The following is a 24566-nucleotide window of genomic DNA, read 5'->3' on the forward strand; positions in this document are numbered from 1 at the left end:
AAATTGCTTTGAGATCTGGCTTAATAGAAGATAACTGGACTCACATACCTGCCTCTGCCTTGAGCCTCTTGTGACATCACATGTCTTGCAGCCTCTGGAAAATTCCACTGTACATGTATGACAGACTGAGTGAAAAGGCAAATGACACCTTGGTGTTCTTATGAAAATAGTTTTGACTTTGAAGATTCTCCAAAAGGGTCTTGGGAGCTCTCAGGGGTCCCAGGGGTACCATTAAGAGCCACTGGCTTATAGGATAGGTAGGTAATTTGGAAGCTTGCATGGTGGCATGGAACGTTTGGGAGAGGAAAGCTTTCTGTTCGGAAATATATGCATGTTAATGCGTTTAAGCTGTTCTTGGAGAACAAAATTGCTTCCCAGCTAAAGCTCCTCCTGCATTGCAAAGGAACACTGAGAACTTGGAAGCCAATGGTACTTGTGTTCATCTTTTTCAGATGAGCAGGATTACACCAACCAGTCCAGAAGTTCTGCAGTGGGAGGGGTCAGTAAAAAATGGTAAAGCGCAGGTTCCTCTCCTCTCCATGTCTGAAAACAGTCACTTCAATGCAACTTCCTTAATGGCTGTTACTCTACAACCCCTTACATTGGTGGTTCTTGTAGCCGTTGGCCTCGGATGAAGTTGTGTCCTGTGATAGAAATAAGATTGTCTCGAAGCATTATTTTCCTCGGGTTCTGTCACAACTAGTGTTAAAAGCATCAACATGGAAGCTATTAGAAGTAGATGAGGGAAATTCCTGGCGATCCACTGCAGGGGGCATGGGTTCGATCCCTGGTTGGGGAACTAAGATCCCACATGCCTCGTGGCATGACCAAAAAGAAAAGTAGATGAGGTATTCCATGTTAGTCAGTTTAAGTGTTTCAGTAGGGTAAATGAGTGCAAATCGAGGTCTCTGGGGAGTATTTTGCATGTGTCTTGGGTGATGTATACAATTGTCAACATTAAAGTAAGTGGGCGGGAAAACACATGGGGCAGTTGGTCATCAGGAAGTGGGTGATGCACCAGGGGCAGGCATGACGGGGGTCTTCAGTGCCTGACACCAGGGCTTGGAAGGGCCGAATTTAAGAGGGCAGTGTTCTTGGGTTTCTTTTTGTCCCCTGATTACTGAAGGTCAGACTGTTCAGCCCTAAGGGCCAGGTGGCTTCATCTTAATGAAATACAAGAGGCTTGCTTCTACATGTTAATAAAAATGCGTGAGTCTGTGGTTTTGGGGTCTATTCACTGCCATAAAGTAATGATTCTGATTTCTTCCCTTGTTCGTCCACCCTTGAGGATTAAGTGATACCTTAGTTAACTTCTTGGTTAATGAAAGTGTTCTAACTTGGTCTCATTTCAGGAGTTGCTAACTTTTAAATTCTGAATTGTGTGTAGGCGAAAGTTGAGGTTTTTTTTTTAGAAAAACGAATATAATGCAATTAGTTAAGTATGTGCAGGAAAAATAGATGGGAAAAATGACAATCAGTGAGGTTCTGCCACAAAGCTTTTAGCAAAAAAAAAAAAAAAAAAAAATTGGATTTCTTTCCTGTCTTGAGCTGTTTAAAATGAAATGAACATACTTCTTTTTCGATGAGGCTGTGCTTTAGCCTGTCTTCACACCCAAGTGGAAGAGGTTCTAAATATTGAATTATCATTCCTTTGAAGAGGTTTCCACCCTCCACCCCCGCCTTCCAGCAGGGGCCTGGTTTGATGTTAGAAGAAGGGAAAGTGGAGATGAAGTCTGGCTGTCTTGGGTATTTTGAATCTGAGGGCTGAGAACAGTACCTTGGATGACTTGTCCTACTGTCGGCCACTTAACGGGCCTGCAGAGGACTGAAACATTTCTGGGACCTTTGTTTATTTGAGTGTGTTTCCAGCAGTGCTGACAAAGTAAGAAGGATCTATCCAATAGAAGAATCACAAGTTATGGACAGAAGTGAGTGAAGACTTTGAAGGAAGAAAAGGGAACGTCTTCATTTCAGTCTCACTTGAAAATAAAAAAGTGAGCCCTTAGTAAGGGCCAGGTACTGGGCTGAGCACTTGGTGTGGATTATCTGGTTCTCCTCTCATGATGACCCTGCGAGATAGGAAGGGTGTTCACCGCACCTTTTTTTTTTCTTTTGCGATACGTGGGCCTCTCACTGCTGTGGCCACTCCCGTTGCGGAGCACAGGCTCCGGACGCGCAGGCTCAGCGGCCATTGGCTCACGGGCCCAGCCGCTCCGCGGCATGTGGGATCTTCCCGGACCGGGGCACGAACCCGTGTCCCCTGCATCGGCAGGCGGACTCTCAACCACTGCGCCACCAGGGAAGCCCCCACCCCACCTTATTTTATATGCACGAGGGAGTTGAAATTCAGAAGTTATGTAAATTGCTTAAGAACACACAGCAGGGCTTCCGTGGTGGCGCAGTGGTTGAGAATCTGCCCGCTAATGCAGGGGACACGGTTTCGAGCCCTGGTCTGGGAGGATCCCACATGCCGCGGAGCAACTAGGCCTGTGAGCCACAACTACTGAGCCTGCGCATCTGGAGCCTGTGCTCTGCAACAAGAGAGGCCGCGATAGTGAGAGGCCCGCACACCGCGATGAAGAGTGGCACCCGCTTGCCACAACTAGAGAAAGCCCTCGCACAGGAACGAAGACCCAACACAGCCAAAAATAAATAAATAAATTAATAAACTCCTACCCCCAACATCTTCTTAAAAAAAAAACAAAAACCAAAAAACACACAGCAGCTAACTGATGATACTGGGATTTGAATCCAGGTGTTCTGAGTCAATGTTTCTAGCCTTTCTGGACATATTAAGGGATGGTCAGTGGGAGAGGGGTACTTCTTTTCAGGGATGGAAGTTAGATATTTTGTTTCTGGCTCTCCAGATTTCTTATAGAAATCTGTTGAAAAGGGCCAGCAGGCCTGTATTCTCCATTCTTGATCCAACAGTATGAACTTGGCTTTAATTAGTTTTAGGAAAACAGTCCCCTAAAAACCAGTGTAATTTCTTTTAGGCAGCAGACAATTTGATACTGTAGTACGTTGAACCCAAGTTCGACTGCTTGCTGTGTCCCAGGCACTGTACTAGGGACTGGGAGGCAGTGGGGAAGAATAATTTTGCTGTTCTTACTCTCATGGACTCACAGTCTAATGGTGAAGACAGGTAAACAAGCAACCAAGTGACAGGTGATTTTAGGACAGTGGTAGTGGGCCCAGATGGGGTAATTGGGGTGCTATATAGAGAAGCGTATTGCCAACATATAACCCAGATTTGGGGAGTCCGAGAGGGCCTCCCAGAGGCAGTGACATCAAACTGGGACTGTAAAGGTGACTGGGAGTTAGCCACAGGGGGTGGTGGGGAGGCGAGGGGAGGAGTGTCAGGCAGCAGGAACGGCATATGCCAAGGCCTGGGGAACAGGGAGGCATACAGCATGTTGGGGAATCTGGAAGAGTTCATCATGGCTGGAGTGTAAAAGCAGTGTGGAGAGCACAGAGAGACGAGGAAGGAGAGGTAGACAGGGACCAGATTATGGAGAGCCCTGAAGAGATCTGGGAAGGTTTTAAGTAGAGGAATGACATGGTCTGGTTTATGCTTCTGGAAGGTCATACTGGCTGTGCGTGTAGAATAGATGCAGGGAGAAAGACAGATTCAGAGAGATGAATAGGAAGGGTTTATGGAGCCCACTTGAGAAATGATAATGGCTGCAATTGGGTGGGGGAAGAGGAGTTCAAAAGAATTGGGGGAGTCAAGAAATACATTAGAGCTTAAACTCTGTGAGATTTGATGCCCATTAAACTTCTTCATTCATATATTTGACATACTTACTAAGCACCTACCATGTGGTAGGCACTGGTGATGGGAATGCAGTGGGTATGCAAAACAGATCCCAGACAGATCTGGGATTTAAGTAGGGCAAGGGATGAGATAAGGATGAGTGTGTTCTAGGCCCAAGGGAACAGCATGGGCAAAGGCCCTGTGACAGGGAAAAGGAGAGAGGGGAGACAGGAGATGTCACCAAACTCTGTGGAGGTAGATGATGTGAGTATGGAGGAGGAGAAGAGGGTTGGGCAGACAGGTGAGTTTTTTTGGTACATTGAGATGCTGTGGGCATTTAGGAGCTGAATCCCAGTAGCTCTTGGTCATGAGACAGATTTGGGAATCCTCATCCTGGAGAAACCACTGGAGCCAGCAGAGTGGACAAGATGACCAGGCAGGTATAGAAAAGGCAAAGAGCAGCACAGATTCTGTGACCATGGATTTGGAAGGCCACCACCTCTTGTTTCTCTTCTCCAAGGAGATCTCTGAATTGGTGCATTTTTTTTTTCAGGCCTTACAGTGTTCTTTATATTTGTGGAAAGCTTGGTATGTCTGCTTTTCTGTGAACTCACATTGATTTTTTTAATTGAAGTATGATTCACATACAAAAAATGATAACCCTTTTAAAGTATACAATTCAGTAGGACTTCCCTGGCAGTCCAGTGGCTAAGACTCTGTGCTTCCACTGCAGGGGGCACGGGTTTGATCCCCGGTCTGGGAACTAAGATCCCACATGCCATGTGGCACGGCCAAGGGAAAAAAAAAGTATACAATTCAGTGCTTTTGAGTATTGAATTGGCGCATTTTTATTCCCACCTTGCTTACCAATAGAATCCGACATCCCTTTTCTTTATAGTTTGCTCAGGGAACAGTTTCAGAGGACAGTGAATTGAAGCTGGGCCAGCAGGTGATGTGAGGCTCAGCAAAGCCACCACGGCTCCATCTGCCTGAGGATGTCACAGAGGCAGTAGTAATCCACCTTTCTCCACCGTGGTCAAGCCTCCCTGGGGGGATCCTGTTTTAGAAGGTGCATCAGCTGGTTAGAGCAGTGGTAGGAGGCGGAGGTGGTCTAGAGATGGCTTCTGTAGATTGCATGATTTACTTCCTGCCGAGTACTTTGGTGGGTGCTTTATAAACACAATCGTATTGAGCCCCTGACCACCTGCTGAAGGAGGTACTCTTACTATCCCCCTTTTATAGATGGGAAAAGCGAGGCTTGGGGAAGTTATGGATCTGGCCTGAAGCCGTGCAGTGATGAGCTGGCAGAGCTGGGGTTGGAACCCTGGCTCTTGAGGCCAGGTGCTGTCAGGAACAGGGGAGGATGCTGATGCTTTGCAATCAGAAGCCATGTCTTAAGGAGAAATCAGATAGGGAGCATTCACGTATTCAGAGGTCTTTGAGCATCAGAAGACAGATCAATAGCAAAAATTCTGGGAGGCGTTTGTCCTTGTGTCGGGGGGGACAAGGGCAGGAGTGTCTTCTGACTAGGCTGTTTGAACCTAGGGTAGACCTCATTGCCAGGTGTTCAAGCAGAAGCGCAGACTATACCTAGGCGAGATGGGGGGTGGGGTGGGACGGGGGGGGTTCTATTATTGGGCAAGAGATGGAATTACAGGCTTTGCAGGGTTGCTTCCGCCATTTATTCTATGATTCTGTGTATTTGGAAAGGCCAGAATGTTCTGTGGTTGGGAGTTGAGTATAATTCTGCATTGTTCAGCTTTTTCTCAAGGGGTGAATTAGGGAGGATAATTATCTTCCCTAAAGTGAAATGTATCATCATGGGTCATACAGGAGTTCATTTGTTGATACCCAGCTGACTTTTTATGCAGGGGATCCTTTCCTTTGCTGAGTTTAAATTTTTAAAAAATTTATTAATTTTCCAGTTTTATTGAGATACTTGACATATAATATTGTATAAGTTTAAGGTGTACAACATAATGATATATGTATATTTTGTGAAATGATTACCACAATAAGTTTAGTTAATATCTGTCTCCATACATAGTTAAAACATTTTTTCCTTGTGATAAGAACTTTTAAGATCTACTCTCTTAGCAACTTTCAAATATACAATACACTATTGTTAACTGTAGTTGTCATGTTGTACATTATATGCCCAGAACTTACATAATGAACAGAGAAAGTTTAATATAAAGAATTCTTTTTATTTATTTATTTATTTTTTTGCGGTATGCGGGCCTCTCACTGTTGTGGCCTCTCCCATTGTGGAGCGCAGGCTCAGGGGCCATGGCTCACGGGCCCAGCCGCTCCGCGGCATGTGGGATCCTCCCGGACCGGGTCACGAACCCATGTCCCCTGCATCAGCAGGTGGACTCTCAAGCACTGCGCCACCAGGGAAGCCCCTTTTTATTTTTTAAATTGAGGTATAGTAAATTTATAATATTATATAAGTTTCATTTATACAATATAGTGATTCATAATTTTGAAGCCCAAGAATCATCCAGAATTCCACCTCACCTCATTAAAAAAATAATGAAAAATAGCTAGCATTGAGCAGTGGAAGTCCGCCAGCCCCTGTACTGGGCACTTTGCATGTACCATTTCATCTATTCCTCAACTCCTTGAAGTATATATTATCCCCATTTTACAGATGGGGAAAGGAAAGCAGAGAGGTTTAAGTGCCCTGGATGACAGTGGTGGACTAAAAATAATAGTTAGTAGGCCAAGAGACAGTTGGAGCTCTGGAGCTGACCACCTGGGCTTGTTTTCATAGATGTCTGGTGACCAATTCAGAGTTTGTTAGCAAAGAGCCCTAGGTGTCCATATAGTGTTTGATGTACCAGGGTCATGCAGCTGAACTGCAGGTTGGCCCTGGCTCTGTTTTTCCCTTAGGTGATCCCCAGCCACTGTGTGAGTGACACAGGAGCCCTGGGTACAGCTGTGAAGAGTTTGCAGGCACAAGTGGTCCAGGATCAGATAAAGAGGCAGGCTCTCCCACCCTGCTTCTAAACAACAGGAAGTCTTCCATAAGATTGCTCCCAGGCCATGGCACCGGCTAACTTTCCACCTCCTCCCCTCCAGGCCCCAGAGGCCTGTTCTGTTGACTATCGTGGCCTTTGTTTTTACTTCCAGGACATCAGTGATGATTGCACCAGAACCTCTCCTCCCCTCCCCCCTCCTCCCCCTCCTCTGCCTCCTCCCCTCCTCCTCCCTCTTCTCCCCTCCTCCCCTCCCCTCCCCCTCCCCTCCCCTCCCCTCCCCCTCCCCTCCCCTCCCCTCCCCCTCCCTCTCCCCTCCCCCTCCCCCTCCCCTCCCCTCCCCCTCCCCCTCCCCTCCCCTCCTCCCTCCCCTCCTCCCCCTCCCCTCCCCTCCTCCCTCCCCTCCTCCCCCTCCCCTCCCCTTCCTCCCCTCCCCCTCCCCCTCTCCTCCCCATCCTCCCCTCCTCCTCCCCCTCCTCCCCCTCCTCCCCCTCCTCCTCCCTTTCCTCCCTCTCCCTCGCCCTTCTCCTCTCCCTCCACTTGACTAATGGTAGGTGACGGGAAACCTCCAAAGATTTCCAGCCAGACCAGGGAGGCTCTGCCTGGTCCTTTGTGACGGTACTTATTGTTTGAGACTCTGGGGAAGAATCTGTCCCTGCCCTCGCCTCCCCCCCGCCCCCGGCCTTTTTTAAATTGGGACCCCTGGCAGATTGCTCAGTAGAGGATCATTAACTGTGTGGATGTATTGGCCTGCGTTTTCTGGGGGAAATGTAAAGTATGCCTAAAGTTTATTAGTTCAACTATCTACTTAATAAGCATGTTGATGAGGAAGAAGATACTTAAATTTTTTCCCTATCAAAATATTATGTGGCGATGGTAGAAAAATTAGGAAATACCAAAGTAGAAAAATGAGCAAATAGAATTGTGCACATAAAAGAAAATCAGTTCTCCATAGTCTTGTCACCCAAAGAATAAGAATGGTTAACATTTTAATCCATGTTCCAGGTATCACCATTGAACAGTTCTGTTTACCAGTCATGTAGACCAGGATTATAACCTGGGCCTTCCTGCTTGTTAATTATCTGTGGCTTGGCCATCTTAACCTCTTTGTAGCTCAGTTTCCCAACAGCAAAATGGGAATAATGGTAGCGCCTGCCTCATGCTGTGGTCCTGAGGATTTGAGAACATTTGTAAAGCTCTCAGTACAATGGTGGGCATGATAATGCTTGCCAAATGCTAGCCATTATTATTGGAAACGGTCGTAATGCAGAACCTTGCTGCACGAGTGTGGTCCAGACATCTACTGCAATTATCAACTGCAGGCAACGTTGAGTATGTCATGCTTTGTCATTCCAGAACACTGAATTTTGTCCACTTCTTCCCATTAAGGGCCTGAAACTTTTAGTAAGGTGACCAGGTGGTGCTGAAAGTTCAGTGAATAACAGTCATACTCCTATTTCCTGGCCTGGTCTCCACTGGGGCCAAATACTCTTTCAAAGGCCAAGCCCGAAAGGAGAGTCAGTCACAGCAGACAAGGCCCCTTGCCCTCTTGCCTGAGCACGTACCTGCTCTCCTGCGTTCAGCAACTTCCCAGTGTCCTTCTGGGAGGTCGAAGTGTGCAGACACAAATTTGGTCTGACTCAAAATTCAAACAGAACTTGTTTCCCAGTAATCAGTTCCAGAAGTACACTGACTTCCTGACCCTTTATGATGAAACTTTTATATATAAGCACATAAGGGAAATATTAATGCCCCTTAGTGGTTTTCATTTGTGCAGCTTTGGGGGATGTTGTTTAAAACATTGGTTTGCCTTTAGGTATAAAATATCCAGTTAGGAAGAAATGACAGGATGATAGCCTCGATTCTGGAGAGGGGTACTTGGCAATCTGTCCCTCTTGCATGTTGTCTGTCTTTCCCCAAGGTCCAGAGATGCTGGCTCTTCTGTTTGAGAGTTTGTGTTCTCAGCTGCTGTCTCTCTTTATACATAAGTTCAAGGCAGTGCTCTTTATCTCTCTTGTAACATCTTGGTTGTTGGGGGGATACATGAGTTTTTCCTTGCTGTTTCTCAGAAGCAGTGAACTGAGGTTCTTTAATGGTTTGTTTTCTTACCTGCCGCTCCTGCTAAGGTAGGAGAAATGCTTCCTGAGGTTTCCTGCTCATCATTGCTGCATACTAATTCTGAAAAGAAAACTTGGCACCCAGAAAGCAATTTCAGGAGAGTATGCTTTTCCACGCCCTTACAACTCTTGTGGCTTTGCGGGAGGAATGCTTTCTGGCAAGGAATCTTGAGTAAAGAGATGGGCAAAGATGTTTAAGGGGGTCTGGGTTTGGAGGAGAGGTCTGGGGAAGACCTAGGTGACCCTGAACGTTTACACACCAGGTGCCTGAGGAAATGATGGGGAGGTACTGCGGTCCACACCAGCACACACTCTTCCCACAAAACTGAGATTGTTTCTTTTTCTTTTTTTTTTTTGTGGTACACGGCCCTCTCACTGTTGTGGCCTCTCCCGTTGTGGAGCACAGGCTCCGGACGTGCAGGCTCAGTGGCCATGGCACACGGGCCCAGCCGCTCTGCGGCATGTGGGATCCTCCCGGAGCGGGGCACGAACCCGTGTCCCTTGCATCGGCAGGCGGGCTCTCAGCCACTGTGCCACTAGGGAAGCCCCTGAGATTGTTTCTTAGATGTCAATTTAGTTTTTTACAATTGGCTCCCACTCCTCAATATTTCTGGCTCTGATGAAAGCTGTTTCTATGAGTCATGTCAATATTTTCTTTGATATTTGTGTGTGTGTGTGTGTGTGTGTGTCTACTAGGCTGTGTAGAGATTTCCTGAATTTAAGAGCATTTTCTAGGACTGCCCCTTAACTAGCTGTGTGCGTTCCTGACCAAGGTTCTTAAGCGACCTCAACCTTACTCTTCTTAATTGCATTGGGAAGGGTTTGGACCAGGTGCTAAGATTCTTTCTCCCTCTGCAAGTGTTTCTTGGTGAAGTATGAGAAGGAAGGACCCTGGAATAGCATTTGGGTGAAGTGTGTAGGTTGTTGAATTCTTAAAAGGCTGCCAGAGCTTTGTGGTATTTATTACTAGGTTTCCTCTTATTAATTTCATTTTGTTGCTTTGGCACCTCAGCCCAGGCACTACTGGACCCAAGTTTTATACCAGGTGTTTCCTTCTGACTGAACATTCCCTGAGGCAGATTGAATATGTTAATGTTTCATAAGTCAGACTTTCCAGCTCCTCAGCACTGCAGCGTTCTTGGCTGACTTCCTGCTCTCTTAATATTCACTATTTATTATCGAGGGTCTTCAACTTGGAGAATTGGATCCAGGCATGGTTTTGTTAGAAACAAGCATTACTGTGGTTGGAATATCCTGAAATTAAAGAATATGTGGGAAAAATGTGGTTGCAGATGTCCTGCTTGGCTCAGTGAATTGCCTGCCTGTCACACTCCCATTTAAATTTGACTTTTAAGTAGGCCGCTTTGGAAAATTGAGCGAAGCCAATTTTCAGTGACTTTCCCACCCCCCCCCACCCCGCCACCCCCGAGCACTTCTTTCCTTCTAATAATGTTGCATATTTTACTTTGTCTAGGATTTTCAAGAAAGCCATGTCTGACAAGATGTCTAGTTTCCTTCACATCGGAGACATCTGTTCTCTGTACGCCGAGGGATCGACCAATGGATTTATTAGCACCTTGGGGTAAGAGCGCTTGGTTTCTTGTGTGGCAGGATTGGTTTAAGACATCATAACATCAGCTTAAAAACTGATTTTTCTAGGACAAGAATGTTTCCATTTTACTGGCTTTTCCAGCAGTGGTTGGAATCATGAATATCAAATCTCACGTTAACCAAGTATAACATCTTACACAAAAGTACTGTTTTCTTGTCAGTTCTGCAAGAGTGAAACATCATTAGTTAGGACTCTGTTAATTCAGAATTTATTATAATTTCCTCTTTTTTCACATGTCAAGGGGAAAGTGTTAAGTATATGGGATGAATTTTAAGATTAATATTTACAGACCCCAAGGAAGTGCTTTAGCTTCGTAAGAGCTCTTATTTTTAAATGGTGACTTATTTGTTGTACAAGCAAAGACCAGAACTTATCAGATGCTTATCTCTCTTCTTCGAAGCAGAACTTTTCCTACTTCAAGTTGCTGTGTGCCTCTGAAAGTTACAAATTGCACAAAGTTCTTTAAATCAGATTCTTGGTCTTTTGTGCTTTCTTCAGTTTTTTTTTTCCCCCCAACTCTTAAGGGTATAAATACATTCCCTAATGTACTCATTTGATTATCTTCTCCCTTCTTTCCCTACTCCTGTTGTCTAGAAGAGGAAATGAGAGGTGAATTAGCCCCAAAGGCAGACACAAGCAGAATGGGGAGTGAAGATGGTTAACTGCAGAAGAGTCACAAATGGCCTATAATGTCTTTGCTGGAAAGGAGTAGTGGGTGGCATTGTTGTATTTGGCGAGAGCTGATCTCAAATAGATGGGGCGAAGGAAGGCAACAGCTTCTCATTCTTACAGCAGCCAGAACCTTTCTTTTAATCATACTTCTTAAAGTATGCTTGTTCTCTGGTATTTGTGCAGAGTGAGGATTCTCAGGCTCTCTTTCAGTTACTCCAGCCTCAAAGAGCAAGTTATGTCAGGTAAAGAATTCTATCGCTCAACTGGACCTCTCTGAATAAAGATTTTATTTTCAAGAGTCATCTGATAAAAACAAGTCATCCACGACTGCCTGATCACCAAATCAAGTGATTTTTTTTTTTTTTTCTCAGTCCTTACCTTTTTTTTTTAAACTTCTCTAAAGACCCACCCTTCACATTTTACCTTCTGTGGCTTTTGGCAAAGAGCCCTGCTGCTTTGCCTCTCTGTTGTCCCTTTTTTCTTCTTGGCTGACTCCTTGCTTTTTCCATCCGTGGTTGAATCTTGAGTCCTCTTCTTATTTTTCACCCATAACAGCACCAATAATAAGTAGGAATGGTAACTCCTTCCACGAATCCTATGGGTGTTTACAGCTCAGTGCTGCGTACTGTACATACACCATCCCTTTAATCCCCAAACAGCTTTTTACAGTGAGGACTGTCGTTATGGCTATTTATGGGGGCAAAACCTCTGAGCATCAGAGAGGTGAAACCACCTGCCCCGGGGTTTCACAGTTGCGAAGACTCAGGACTCTAAGACCAGCGCTCCTAACGGTTGCCCTTGACAGGGCAGACTTTTCCTTCCTGCCTTTGCTGACCACCCCTCTCTGGCTGAATTGGCTCACCACCCTCCTAACTGTCTGCCCAGAGCTCTTACCTGGATGCCTTGTTAAACCTCGACCCCACTCTATGCCCCATCCCTCCTCTTTGGCCCCAGTTTCTTTTAATGGTGCCACTGCCCTTCCAGTCACCTGGGCACGCTTCCTGTCACTTGCTCAGTCTACTGTGCCAGCCCCTATAATGTTTTTTTTTTTTTTTTTTGCGGTACGCGGGCCTCTCACTGTTGTGGCCTCTCCCGCCGCGGAGCACAGGCTCCGGACGCGCAGGCTCAGCAGCCATGGCCCACGGGCCCAGCCGCTCCGCGGCATGTGGGATCTTCCCGGACCGGGGCACGAACCCGTGTCCCCTGCATCGGCAGGCGGACTCTCAACCACTGCGCCACCAGGGAAGCCCCCCTATAATGTTAATACCTCCTTTTCTTCCAGAACATCTGTTCTTAGATTTCGTATGAAGTGCAGAGCTTTCTACGCGTTTTCCTCAAGTATTATGAACAAATTAATGATAAGGTCTCCCCCTTTAACATGAGGATGGCTCTTGTATGAATTTTGGGCCCTAGTCCTTCCTTTAGATGAATATTTTATTCCCTTGGTTCCCTGCACATATTTGAGGATAATTGGTATAAAAATGGATTTGGAAAATAAAGTGTGACCTTTTTCCTTCTCATATTTCTTACATTTATGGAGCAGCAGTCTTGGTTGACGATGAGTGACTGCCAGTTTTTGTGGAATCAGCCTCCAGCTCCATTTATGTTGCCCAGTTCCACTTACATAGATGGTGGTTACCTCCAAATGGCTTTATTGACTCACTGAACTTTAGAACTCAACTAGGACCTTGGACAGCCCAAGCGTATGACATGCACTGTCAGAGAAGTGCTTCTGAATCACCTGCAGAACTTGTTAAAAATAAAGGTTCTTGGGTCCCATCCTGGAACACGACTTTAGGAGGCCTGGGGAGGATGGGCACCGGGTATCAATATATTTAAGACACCAAAAGTCTTAGGAACATCTGCCTACTTGAGAATCCTTGAGACCTACTCTTCGATTTTACACATGAAGAAACTGAGACCAGGAGGAGTGAAGTGATGGAGTTAGCGTCGTGCTGCTAGTAGGTGGCCGAGTGCCATCTACAATTCACTTTCTTCTAGCCTAGGCTGGGGCCCTTTCTCCTACCTCTTCCCGCTTGTTTGAGAGCTTGATGATAAATTAACCCAGTCCTGCATTGGATTCCAAGGCATTCCCCCCGGCCCCTGCATACACATATTATATTTGATCTGGTGGCATTACCTTATTTATACTCATAGAGGCTCAGTGATTCTTGACTTTCTGCTCTTGATTTTTGCATTACAGTTCAGGCTGTCACCACACTGTCCCTCTTGTTGATGCAGAGGGCTCTTGTGTCTCGGAGCTGAAGGAGGCAAATTGCTGGTGGGACACTTTTGATTCATCCACCAAGTAAATACTGAGCACCCAGCCTGGACAGGAAGTGTGCTGGCCCCGGGCACCTTCTGGGCCACAAAGCCGGCAGATCTCTGCCCTCGCGGAGTTCGTAGCCTAGTGCACCATTTGTGTTTCAGCCCAGTGATATTGGGGTGACAGAGGAGAGGCAGAGAGGGTCTGGGGCAGGAAAGACTTGAGGGCCTTCATGGAGAAGATGGGGGCTCTGAATCAGGGTCTTGAAAGACGTGCAGGACTTTAGGAGTTGTCAGGGAATTTTGGAGGAAGGAGCAGTAAGATTTAAGGCCGGGTATTTAACGGTACCTTGCCTTTGGGATAAGACACAGATTAATGGAAGAAACCCTGGAAAACCATATTAACTGGGAGCAAATTCTGTGGTCACTTGGAAAATGAGCCAATCTTACCGATACCACTTTTAGGAACTTGGAAAAGTCAGTTAAACTCCTCAGAGCTTCAATTTCCTCATCTGTTCAAACAAAAATACTGTTTTAAAATCGGTTCTTCTAAAAGCATTGTACAAGTCAGATTGTTCAGTTGGGACTTTTTTTTTTTTTTTTTTTTTTTTTTTTTTGTGGTACGCGGGCCTCTCACTGTTGTGGCCTCTCCCGCTGCGGAGCACAGGCTCCGGACGCGCAGGCTCAGCGGCCATGGCTCACAGGCCCAGCCGCTCCGCGGCATGTGGGATGTCTTCCCGGACCGGGGCACGAACCCGTGTCCCCTGCATTGGCAGGTAGACTCTCAACCACTGCGCCAACAGGGGAGCCCTCAGTTGGGACTTTAAACACGGGGCCTTTATATATAATTTGGGGCTGGTTATCTATCTGTAATTTTTGCACTGGTTGCTTTTGAAGCTCCAAAGTCCTTTCTTACTTCGATGCTTTTGTACATGGGGTTCCCTCCCCCTGAAAACGCTCCCCTCTTCTTCATCCCCCACCTTGACTTCAGTTTCCAATAGCTCCAGTTTTCCCTCTTCCACCAGCAGCTTTTCAGATGGCCTCAGGCACAGTTAGTTTCTGGCTGTATTTTGTTCTCTTCCCTTACAGCCTTTGGTTTATATTCTTGTTATCAGTTTGTCTTTGTGGCTCCTGCACAAACTAGCCTTGAGCTCCCTAAGGGCAGGGGCCTGGCTTCTACTCATCCTCACATCCCAGGACCTAGCTCAGTGCCTGGCATGGGGTGGGCCCCTCAGCTACCGTTGGTTGAGCGCGGATCCCTTGCTATGCCCCCGACTTGAGCATTAGTGCGTGCTGTGCTCATATCTCTCGTGGCTGCGGGTAAGAGAAAAGAGCCACAGAAAACAGTAGCTGAATGTGTCCGTTGCAGAAGCAGAGTCTTGGGTGTTTGGATGAGGTTTAGCTCCCTACATAGGAAACCTCTAGTGTCAACAGTTCCCTGGCAGGAGAATAGGGCAGCCTAAGTTTTGTGCAGGAACAGCCCTGAGTATTTGAGTTTTGCATAGTGCTTAGGGTTTTATTTTCTTAGACTCGGTTTGGTACAACATTTATCTTTATTTTCTTTGCAGCCTGGTTGATGATCGTTGTGTTGTACAGCCAGAAGCTGGGGACCTTAACAATCCACCCAAGAAATTCAGAGGTAAGTTGGTGACCTTCCCAGAGCGGGTCCCTTGACTCATTTGAAAATTCATGAAGTGTGTTGCTCTGTGTGGATTTAGTTTTTTTTTTAAAGCAGTCATAGGTTTATTTGCTTACATATTTTTTAAAAGTATGATACCAATTTCAAGCTTTCTGACCTCTTGAAAATGCATAAATAAGTTCAGTGTCAAGATGGGGATGGCTTGTATTAGGGCCTTCATTTGTCTCTTGAATACATGTTGGTAAGTGCTAATTCAGTTTAAAGCCTCACACTTGTGCAGATATGGCCAAACAAACGATTTCTGGATTGAGTCACAAGGAACAAGTGTTATTTCAGCAGATCTTGCTGTCCCTTTGGGGGTTTGATATCCTTAGATACCTTGCCTTGGAGTGAGAAGTTCTCGATTGTTACTTACTTTTTGAGTTAAAAGGCATAGGTGGGACGGCTTTCCTGCTGGTAGCCTAGCAGTTTTGTCTTTCTTAGTAGGCCTCTTGCGTTTGATGCCTTCCTTGGAAGGTAGCTTCGTTTATTCCAGGAGGTGTTTAAAATATTGTTGTTATCTTAAAGTGAGAAACGTTTTTTTTTAAGTTTTTTGCTGTTGCTGTGGTTAGTAGTGGTTCTCAGCTCTGGCTGTGTAGTAGAATTATCTGGGAGAAATTTTAATTAAACGGCTGCCCAGGGCCCCACTGCAGCCCAATTAAAGAATCTCTTAAGGTTGCAGCCTAGGCAGTGGCATTTTTAAGGCTTTCCGTGTGATTTTTATATGCAGCCAGGGCTGAGAACCCACTGGGTTAGGTATTTGACTGATGGCTTCAGTCCCAAAGAGTTTAAACCTTGCTGTTTGCAGATTGTATCCTTTGAGTTATAAGTTCTTATTGTTAGGTGATTTAGAAACTGTTTGAGTTTTTTGGATAAAAGCTAAAGAAATTAGAATAAAATAGGAGGCAGACGTTCAGATGGGGAGAAACCATTTGGAAGACGTTCAGTGTTGAGCTGCATCCAGTTGGCATGAGTGTGCCAGCAGAATGTTTTCACCTGGGGGGTGCTGGTGGGAGACTGTTAAAAAGAAAAATTGTTGGCGTGGGGCTTCCCTGGCGGCGCAGTGGTTGAGAGTCCGCCTGCTGATGCAGGGGACACGGGTTCGTGCCCCGGTCCGGGAAGATCCCACATGCCGCGGAGCGGCTGGGCCCGTGAGCCATGGCCGCTGAGCCTGCGCGTCCGGAGCCTGTGCTCCGCAATGGGAGAGGCCACAGCAGTGAGAGGCCCACGTACCGCAAAAAAAAAAAAAAAAAAAAAAAAAATTGTTGGCGTAAGCCTGATGTGACAGGAACCTGAGGTTCCTGTTGCCTCTGTTGCCTTTTTCTTCTCAGTTCCTGTTCCATGTCATCTTCCAAAACAGAATCCTGAGTGCAGCAGAAAGATTGGATTCAGTGATCCTAATCCAGTCACTCACTCATAGAATTAATTCCCTCCTCTGAATTATATAATGTGCTGCAGTTTATCTTTTAAAAGAGCCAAGAGTGATAGACTTGAGCCAAGAGTGATGGACAGATAATGTGCTTAGGGCTCTGCAAGCATTTTTAGCTCTTGGAGGGTTCTGTTCTCCCTGGGAGGGGATTGAAGCCCTCATAGGTAGAGGTTTAGCACCTTGTCTGGAGTCACAGAGCTGGTGATGGGTGCAGTAGGAGCTGGGCTTGTCAACTTGGGCTGCACAGAGAAATCACCTGGGGGACATTCAGAAATATCACGTATGAGTTCCGCTTCCAGAGATTCTCATTTAATTGGGCGTTTGAGATATTTTGAAAGCTCCCTGGGTGAGTCTTCCGTGCAGCCTAGGTTAAGAACCACTGCTAATAGAGCCTGAGCTATAAATTCCCGGCTTTACTACGTAGCAGGGAGCTGGCCCACACGTTGCTTTTGCAGCAGGGACCAAGCGAAGGGATGAGAAGCTTATTGCTTGGGTCCGATGTGAGCTCTTATCCCATTCTACACCCAGGCTCTGGGAGTTGGGAAAGGAAGCTGAGAAAGATGTTACTGTACTGTACAAAGTTAACCAGTGGCTATTTGAATACAGGTTTAGAACGTTAAAATAAACAGGACCATAGCCAGGGGAAGTCAGGAGAGATACATGTTTTCCTGGCACTAGGGTAAAAGTGCCTGCTGCTTAGATGTATACCTGGTGGCTGATCGAAAGGGATTGTTCTGAGATAAAAGTGACAGTCCGATAGAGGCCATTTAGAAAGAACCAAATTCCATTTATGGCCTGGCCTGGTTCTACAGGTGGTCATGTGACAGTGACTTAATTTGTTGACTGTCTTTCCCCATAAATTAAAAATAAAGGTTTCTAGGTTGTGAGGTGCTTTGTACTTGTGGGAAATCTGGTTCAAAACAAGCTTTGCTGCAGGCTTTGTGAATGTAGGTCAGGGCTGCCTAAATTCCTTGTGGTGAGCCGGAGGCCCTTTGCACACAGGTGAGGGGCCCAGGCCCATCTCCCTTCGCAGCCACTGCCATGCCAGGAAGGTCTCTTCCACCTTGGAACCCGGGCGACCTTTTCCAAAGCAGCCTTTCAATTCTGGTGTAGCGTACTTTGAAACATTTTTCTCTAAAATGAAGAGAAAGGTCTCTCTTTAGAAAGGGATGACTGCCTCTCCAAATACTAGTCTATTTTGAAGTTGAAGTCATTTTGATGTTTAGAAATGGTGCATAGGGCAGTTGGGCAATTTGGAGGCATTTCTAGTCCATTTCCTTGCTGTGCCACTGCACCTCAAAGTTTAACAAACACATATGGAAAAGTGAGGTGCTGGCAAGCGGCCGCATAGGATGATGGAGTCTTTATCCAAGCAGTCAGCAGAGCTACATTTAGTCATTTGGGTTTGCTGTCGCTTCCATTGTTTCCTTGCCAAGTTGTTTCCTATATTGGGAACCATCATAACCTGTTCTTAAGTAAATGGAAGCCAAAGGCCTATTTATCTAATACTCCCTGTGGCTTCTGACTTTGGGTTTTTCATTTTGTGAGCTCCTCTTGAAATCTGCTACCCTAGTGGTTAATAGCATAGGCTGTGGTATCAGGCTTCCTGGGTTCAAATCCAAGTTCTACTCATTCTTAGCTATGTGACCCTGGGCAAATGGCTTAACCTCCGTGAACCTTGGTTTTCTCATCTGCAAAATGCAAGATGGTATTAGCCCCTCCCTCATAAGGTTATGGTGACGATGAAATGTGTGTTCCGCATTTAGTACTGAGGGAGCCTGGCCCTTAGTTAAGGGCTCAGGAAGCCTTAGTTATCCCTGTCTTTTTGTTCCCAGTTCTTAGTACAGAGCCTGATACTCATATATGGTGGCAGAAGGGAAAGGAACTATATGTGAATTCTTATATATGGTTCCACTTTTTGTCTTTAAATGCTTCTGTGGTTAAGGGCGTGTACATGGACCCCGTGGGCCTACATTTGAGGCCCAGGTGTTCCCATATACAAGCTGAGTGATCTTGATAGATGACTTAAATATCTAAGCTTGTTTCCTTACTTATGCAATGGGGGAAAAAGAATTCCTTCCTCATAAAGATAATAGGATTGAAGATAATATGGGTAAATAGCCAAACAGAGTAGTTGGGTACACAAGGCTTGCTCAGTGACTGGTTGCTGTTATTTTTCACAGTAGATGCAGAAGAGTGAAACTACTGAACACACTTGCTTCTTTCTGATGAGTCAAAGTACATTTCCAAGGGAATTGCTTTTTTTGTGATTCCTTGGACTATATCTCCTGCCCCTAACATTGTCTGTAGGAAGAAAAGATTGGCTGCACATCTGTTTCACATAAGCCAAGGCTTTTTCATTATCCGAATGAATATTGGACCGTGTCCCTGCCCTCTAGGTGATGAGAAGATCTGAGATGTAGAATAATTGTTACTTTCGTCCTTTTGTTAATGTGGTACCATTTTAAAGCACCAGTGTCCATAGAAGGGAAGGCAGAATCTCTTTTCTTCCTGATTTGTGTTGCTTTGCCCGTAATCTTAAAAGAATAGGGAAGGCAAACATCAGATTGAAACTGGGAATAGAAGCTTTGTGGTTAGTGATTTCCTTTCTCTATGTTATCTTTTCCTTTTCACTCCCACCCATCCCTTCCCCCTAGTAAATATACCGGCATCTTCTGCAAAGAAAAGGTGGAAACTAACAACCATCGTCCATTTTGATCCTAGAATCTCTGCTGTTTTAAGTATAACCTTCAGCACTGTTCGAGTGGAAATAAGAACTGGGGCTTCTGGGAAATAAGATAGGCTTTGGTGTTGATGCGGTTTATTGTGTAATCTCCTTTTTCAGACTGGGGCAGTGGTCCAGTTCTTGCCCTCAAAACTTGATCTTCTCCATTTATGTCAAGAGGCCAATCTTGGCCCCAAATCCTTGATCTTGTACAGATGCTATCGTATCAGTGTCACCAAGGTGTGAGAGGTTTTTAACCTTGTAGTTGAACCTTTAGTTTCAGAAGAAAAGCTGCTTGAAAGAAAACTCACAGTGGAAGATGGGGAGGAATTTAGTTTGGGCAGGGAAAGGTGAGGAGAAAGGAAGCGTTCTGATGTCGTTCAGTGCTTCATGTGGATTGGGGAAGAGCTCAGAGATCAGGCTGAAAGTGTGGGTATTTTAGGTAAGTATCGCCCTTGTGCCCTGTGCTTCGCCTTCTCCCCTAATCAAGTTGGTTTCAAGCGTAATAATCCACTAGGTGGATGTATTATGAAAATGAGTGTTCAGCTCAAAAAGCACTGAGGTCCTACTGTGTTTCAGCTGCTGGTTTTGGTGATAAGGGAAGGCAGGATGAGTTGAACACAGTCCCCCTGGCTTTTTGAGAGTCTTAAGGTGTCTTGGAGAAACAGACCCACATTATAAATAACAGTAGCCGACAGTAATAGAGCATTTAGTTGTGCAAAGCATTTCCCGTGGATTCTCTCTTTTAGTCTGGTAACCTTCCTGTGAGGTGTAGGTATCAGTGTTCCCATCATGCAGATGAGGAAATTGAGGCCCTAAGAAATTGAGTAACTTGCCCATAGTCACTTAAATGTCCCTTCTTAGAATGATTATTATCATTACACAAACGTTTATTGGTTGCCTCCTGTGCACCAGCCATTTGTGTCCCAGGGAGGAAAGATAGAGACATTGACAAGGAAGTCAACGCCAATACACCGTTAAAATTTTTCAGGGCTGTGTTGAGAGTAATTTGTTGTCCACGTGACAGCTGTTTATATGCAAGTAGAGGCCCAGCAGGTGAAATATCTTTCTATAAAGTAGGAAAGTTGCCCCTGTAATCTAGTAGTTTGTTGGAGCAAAGTAGATGATGACACTTTTCACGTGTTCTCTCTCCTTGAGGTTTGCCACACCTTCTCAGCCCAGGGTGTGTCTGTTTTACCCCTGATGCCATTTTGGCTGACAAGGTTGAGGATCTGGCCCAGCATCACATGATGTGTGAGTGTCAGAGTCAGGCCAGAACACTCTTGCAAAGGCCTGGACCCAGTGGTTTGTCTTCCCTCTGCCCTATGGACCCTTCCCCGTGTAAAGCACAGAGTTCCTTCAAGCCGTGTCACCTGCAGTCTCTAAATGGGAATGGACTAGGTTATTACTTTTCTGCTGTCTGCCCACACTCTTTCTAGCATTAAGTTAAGACCATATAAATGAGGAAGAAAGCCCACTGCAAGATAGAAAACCACTTGGACCCTTTACCTTAATGCGTTTTTAACAAGGTGTGGGGTACTCTGTCTGTGACCTGCAACATTATTTGAATCCTATTTGTAATGCAAATGAGGGTCTGGTCTGGGGCAGTATAACCCTGCCTCCGGGCATCTCCTGAGTAACATGTTGGCTGAAGACTCCTGCTTGCTCAGCACGTGTCCCCTTTAAAAGATTGACAGCCTAGGAATCATGGTCTCAGGATGATACTGGGATGAGGAGTGTGCTGGTTGGCGGTGACAAACCACTCTGGGTCTGAAGCATGGCTGTGAAGTTGAGGATCAGACTTAGGGTCTTTTCATTTTTTTGGACTCTTCTTTTTCTGCAGCCCCAGAATGCTTGCACTGTGTCAGCCCACCTATTAGGGGGCTTGTGGATTTAGTAAGATGGCTTGTTTGAGAGAGAGAAAGAAGTGTTTCCCATCTCATGCAAGCTCTTTGTGAACTGGCCTGGGATCTCCCAGCAGTTTTGAAGGGAGCCTCAAATAAGAATGGCATTTTTCATGATCCAGCGATGAGAAGTATTTGAGTACCAGCAACCTGCTTATCTGATCACAGTCTTACCTCCCATTTAGGCTGAGGTGGGGGATGGTTCTTCGCAGATGTGGGAAAACTGCTAGCCCTGGAGTAGAGAGCCCCAGCTGACCTGAGAGCTAGCGCCCCGCCCAGGCTCTGCCACCGACCACTGTGACGCCGTGGGGGAGTCACTGCATCTCTCCAGGCCTCCGTTTTCCCATCTGCTCAATGGAGTTTAGCTTGAAACTGTGATCAGCGCCAGAAATAGGCCGGTTAGCTTTTCACAAGGCAGCATTGTTGTCCAGGAGCCTCGTGCTGTCCAGAAGTAGGTTTCTATTTCTTTGGGATTACAGGTCTTCTTCGTCAAGATAAGACGAATGGATGGAAACAGCCAGGCCTTATTCTGAGGCCAAATGGGGACACGGCCTGGATCTTGGGTCACAGAGGTCATCTGGACTAGGGTGGCCATAACGAACTCATAGGCTCAGCTTTCGTTCACCCCCGCTCTCCTTCCCTGCCCGTTCTCTAATTGTTGCTAAGCAACATTATTTCTCCTTTTTTTTTTCTTTTGGCAAGGCCTCGAAGGAATGAACCCATATCTTACTTAGTTTTAAATACCCACATGCGAAGGGGAGGTCCTCCCTTAAATTTTGTTTGTTCTTTTGATTCTAATCCACGATGGGCCTTTCGCAGTGGGACTGAGTTTTCTGCCTGTCTTGTTATAAATAAGGCAGAAAAATCAGTCTATTTAAGGTGCTTGTCAAGTATATGCCTTGAAGCGTATTCAAGGTTTTGTGTGTGCGAGCAGCTGCTTTGTGGGAACGTCTCTTGCATCGTGTTCCGTATTCACAAAATCAATTCAAATTTAATAAAAAGATTAGTAGGTTTTTTTATAATCTTCATTTCAGATTTACCCGCTTATCCCAATCTTGAACCAACAGACTCCATCTAAAGGGCACAACACTGTAATTCAATTCCCCGGACACCATAGAAGGGTCACAGCATGTTCCACGGTCACTGAGGTGATACCTGCTGCGTGATTAGACTGGAGTCCCACACACTACAAGTGGCCCTCGCTGGATTCCTGCCTACTTGCTCAAAGCTTTGAGATGCGTGTCTGAAGGTGCTGGGCATCCTGCACACGGACACAGGAGAGCTTTATACTCCGTTGCCTTGGATAGCTTCCTTTCTGAATAGCTGAGTCACCCATGGGAGAGTAGACCCCAGACCCCTGTTTTATATTCATTTACTCATAATAATTCATTTGCTAATGGAGAGCAAATTTCAGCTCTATATGCATAAAGTGCTTCCAGTGTAAGGGATGTGTTCTCTTTGTCATCTGATTGAATCTCAGTATTGCCGTTGTGGCTTCCTCCATTGAGGGCAAAATTGATTTGGACAGAGAGCATGTGTAATTGCATCATACTGTTATATGGTTCTCCTGAAAGCAGAACGTAGTGGTTGATGAAGGACTTCTTCTTTTGGTGAAGGCTTTTATAATCCTGTCTTCAGAGCACTGATGAAGTTATGTGGTGAATCACTTGAGTTTATGATAATTCTTTCCCTCCCTTTTTTGACAGATGAGGAAATTAGAGAGATTTAGGTCGTCTCCCGGGCTCAGAAAGCAATTCTGTGTCAACATTGGGATTGGGACACACCCTGGGTCCCCACCCACACTATCTTTTAGGCTGCTGTGTTTGAACAATGGATTTAAAAAAAATTTTTTTTTTTATCCTATCACCTTGTGTACTTAATGATAATGTGTTTTCCATACATGCAAATAATAGTGAATACCATGTATAGTGCTTACATATGTTAATGAAATTTATTTAATTTGTATAGTTTACTTTACATACGTTAATTTATTTAACCCTCATACAACCCCATAAGGCAGCTACAGAGCTATGAAGTCTTGCCCTCCTTTTATAGATGAGGAACTAATGTACAAGACGTTGAGTGGTGGGTCCAAGTTACACAGCGCGAAGTGGCAGAGCCAGGATTTGAACCCAGACAGTCTGACATCAGAAGCCTTCCTTATAATACCTCCTCTAAACTGCTTTAGAAGGAGACGGGCCTTTGAGTATTCCTTTGCCAAATTACTGGATTCCTTCTTAATCACCTTCTTTCTCTACTGCCCCGAAATATGGCGTTCTGAAATGCATTGCACAGGAGCCAATGTCTGTATGCTAGAGGTACATGCTAACTGCCTACTTCACAACCTTCAGTGTAGTGTGTATCACAGCTGTCTTCTATTTTTGTCTCCCCAGCTAGATTTTGGAGCACCTGGAGGGACCAGATCTTGCCCTGCCCTCGTGGCCCAGTACCCGGCATAATGATGGTCCTTAGTTAAAAGCTGGTTGAAAAGGAATTAGTGCTTGTTCTAAAATGGTTTTCACTGTTCCCGGTTCTTGCAGCGTTTTTTGCTGATGACATTTTAGGTTAACTGAAGGCTAATTTTTTTCCTACATGGATGCCTGATGCTGTGCTATAACCTCTCTCCAAACTACCTGAGTCTGGAAAGATTTCTGAACAGATTTCTTATAGTTGACTTGTCTTTTCCCTGGAATGTGGACTGGCTTCATCCTCTGAGGGTGTCTTCTCCTTGACCTCCCCCAGTGTTTGATCTTTTTTCTCTGTTACGCCCACAGTTTTGCGATTCCTTGGCCTCATTCAATACATGATCATGAAAAACAAACAATAATTAATGCCCTTCCTCCTTTGTGCCTGGTCTTCTGGCAGAGTCATGGTGTGCCTTTGCTCTTGAATGTTGGAGCATTCCTGTGGTGTGGTGGTGTATTATCCCCACTTTACAGTTGGGTACCCTGAACCTGGAGAGGGTCAGTAACCAGTCTGGACCAAGCTGGGATTTGAACCCATGTCTGGAGTGTTCTTGACAATGTCTCTACTCAACCATTCAAGTGAATTAATAGAGTTGTGCTTCTCAAGAAGCATCTGGGGGCTCTTATCACATCCTGGGTTCCACATTTAAGAGTCATACTGCTCAATGGGAATAAAGCTAAAGGAGGGGTAACCAGGAGGATAGGTCCCAAAGTGATGACGTTCGTGCTGAACGGTGAGCAGCTGAGAGAACTTGAGACGTTTTAGACTAACCCGGCAACAGCAGTTCTCACCTAAGTTGCTGCAGTGGTCTCCTTGCAGGTTTCTGCATTTTCCTCTCTGTCTCCTTTGGGCCTGAGCGTTGGGGCCCCTCCCATCCATTCCCTGCGCCTAGAGGAATCAGCGCAGGTCTCATGATGTCACTTGGTTGCTTGGTGCCCTTGGTGGTTCCCTAGTTGTGCT

General features: G+C 45.7%; 1 protein-coding gene across 1 annotated transcript in view; it reads left to right on the forward strand.

The window, feature by feature from the left end:
* Positions 1-24566, forward strand: part of ITPR1 (inositol 1,4,5-trisphosphate receptor type 1) — a 318730-nt gene that overhangs the window by 12077 nt on the left and 282087 nt on the right. The window contains exons 2-3 of the mRNA XM_073787587.1: positions 10330-10437; positions 14973-15043. Coding sequence (XP_073643688.1) covers positions 10330-10437; positions 14973-15043 — 179 coding nt within the window. The remainder of the gene's footprint in view (positions 1-10329; positions 10438-14972; positions 15044-24566) is intronic.

This window comes from Tursiops truncatus, chromosome 10 (genome assembly GCF_011762595.2).
Source record: "Tursiops truncatus isolate mTurTru1 chromosome 10, mTurTru1.mat.Y, whole genome shotgun sequence".
NCBI lineage: Eukaryota > Metazoa > Chordata > Mammalia > Artiodactyla > Delphinidae > Tursiops > Tursiops truncatus.